At 50.2% G+C, this 1,916-nt stretch overlaps 1 protein-coding gene across 1 annotated transcript; it reads left to right on the top strand.

Moving 5' to 3' along the window:
- Positions 1-374: 374 nt before the first annotated feature.
- Positions 375-1,916, top strand: NGA_0726400 (uncharacterized protein; the record flags this gene model as incomplete). The annotated part of the gene is made up of 2 exons (XM_005852313.2): positions 375-582; positions 836-1,916. Coding segments are annotated over 2 exons (1,289 nt in total), but the record flags the coding sequence as incomplete, so codon positions are not given.

Below are 1,916 nucleotides of genomic sequence, written 5' to 3'. Positions count from 1 at the left end.
CGATCTCCGCGAATTTAGGCAACTTCACGGGGGGAATAGAACATCTCAGTAGGTAAATGATGAGTTGAAATGGCAGGAGCGCTGCCGGAAGAGTCTAAATTTATTACATGACAGGGCCTGAATTGCAAGGATCACATGGATGGACGAAGCATCGACTGGAAGTGAATCTGGTGACGACCAATTCCCATCGGGAGACGCTATGTCTACGTTCTTTACTTCAGATAATGAAATGGTCGCTCTTATGTGTCCGATGTTCACCCGGTCTTAGACCCCCTTCCTTTTAAAGCTTATTAAAAATTGTTTTCGATCCATCCCATCATTTTCTCGTTCATGTGAACCGACTTTGTGGCCAAGCGCACAGCAGCCTTTTAATCATGTCGACAAACGAGCCTTCACCTGCTGTGGCAGTGGAAATGCCGCCCCTTGATGTAAAAAAAGCTGAGGACCGCTTGGCACATTATCATCCGGAGCATCACCATTTTTACGAGGCGAAGTCGCATTTGGGCAAGCGCATCTTCACTATTGTGATTGCTGGCACGGGTTTTCTGGCCGACTCCTACGACCTCTTCGTTATCAATATCGGTGAGTATTTTTTAAAGACAAGTCTTACCGTTTGCAAAAGCGGCCAACCTTCTTGATTTTTTTCCATTTTCTGAAGCAGAGTCAATATTCACTATAGCACGTTTGCATTCAAGTTTAGAATCCGCCATTATCACTGTCTTTGGTATCAGCATCTGTCCTTGAAGTACATTCCTCGAAGCCATTACAATGTTGAAGGCAGTAAATGAAGCTTTCTAATGACTTTTTTTTTCCCTGTCTGCCACCCGAACATTAGCCTTGCTAATGATGAAACAAAACAAGAACTATGGAGTCCTTACCCCAGACCTCCAGTCTCTAGTCTCGCTGATGGCTATTGTTGGCGCTTTATGCGGCCAACTCTTCTTCGGCATCCTTGGTGATCAATTCGGCCGGAAAACCACATTCATCACCACTGCAGTATTGACAATTGTCGGCACAATTCTTCAAGCCTGTGCGCAGCCCACGCAATTTTTGGGCATGAATATCTGGCAGCAGCTCATGCTTTTCCGTTTTATCATGGGCATGGGGGTGGGCGGGGAGTACCCCATGGCCTCCACCATCACCGCCGAGTCCTCAGCCCCGGGCGAGCGTGGACGTAACTTAGCGGCAGTCTTCTCTATGCAAGGTGTCGGGCGAGTTCTGTGTGCGCTTATGCTCCTGGTCGCAGCTTTTACGATCGAAGACACGAACTGGCAATGGCGCTTTGCAATTTTAATGGGGGCGGTGCCCATGATGGCCGCGGTTTGCTTCCGTTGGCTTCCTGAGACCGAGGCCTTCGAGAAAGAGGTCAAGCTTAAACAGCCTGCATTAGGACAGCGATTCCGAAATATTTGGGTCGTCGTATGGGCCAACCGGGTCAAACTGTTGGGTACGGCGGGCTCCTGGTTCATCCTGGACGTGTTGTTCTACGGCAACTCCTTGTTCTCGGCGGACGTGACGCGGGCCATGGGCACAGAAAACACCCTGGAGGGAAAGACGGTTCAGAACTTAATCATCCAACTCATGGCCATGCCGGGGTACATCTTGGCGGTCATATTCTTGGACCGCATCGGGAGGAAACGCCTGCAGCTGATCGGATTCGGTGGCGAGGCAATCATCTTTGCAGCCATGGCGATTTTTCAACAGCAGTTTAAGGGACTCCCAGCCCTCTTTGTCTTCATGTACGCCCTCACCTTCTTCTTCGATGATTTTGGCCCCAACACCACCACTTTCGTCATTCCCGCCGAGATTTTTCCCACTGAGGCCCGTGCCACCTGCCACGGTATCTCAGCTGCTTTTGGGAAGGCAGGCGCAGCGATTGGCGCGGCGGCTTTCCTTAAGGTGGCCAATATGTTCTG

Source organism: Nannochloropsis gaditana (assembly GCF_000240725.1).
Source record: "Nannochloropsis gaditana CCMP526 unplaced genomic scaffold scaffold1455, whole genome shotgun sequence".
Lineage (NCBI taxonomy): Eukaryota > Eustigmatophyceae > Eustigmatales > Monodopsidaceae > Microchloropsis > Microchloropsis gaditana.
Note: the sequence above shows the minus strand (reverse complement) of the source record. Positions and strands in the feature narration are given on the sequence as shown.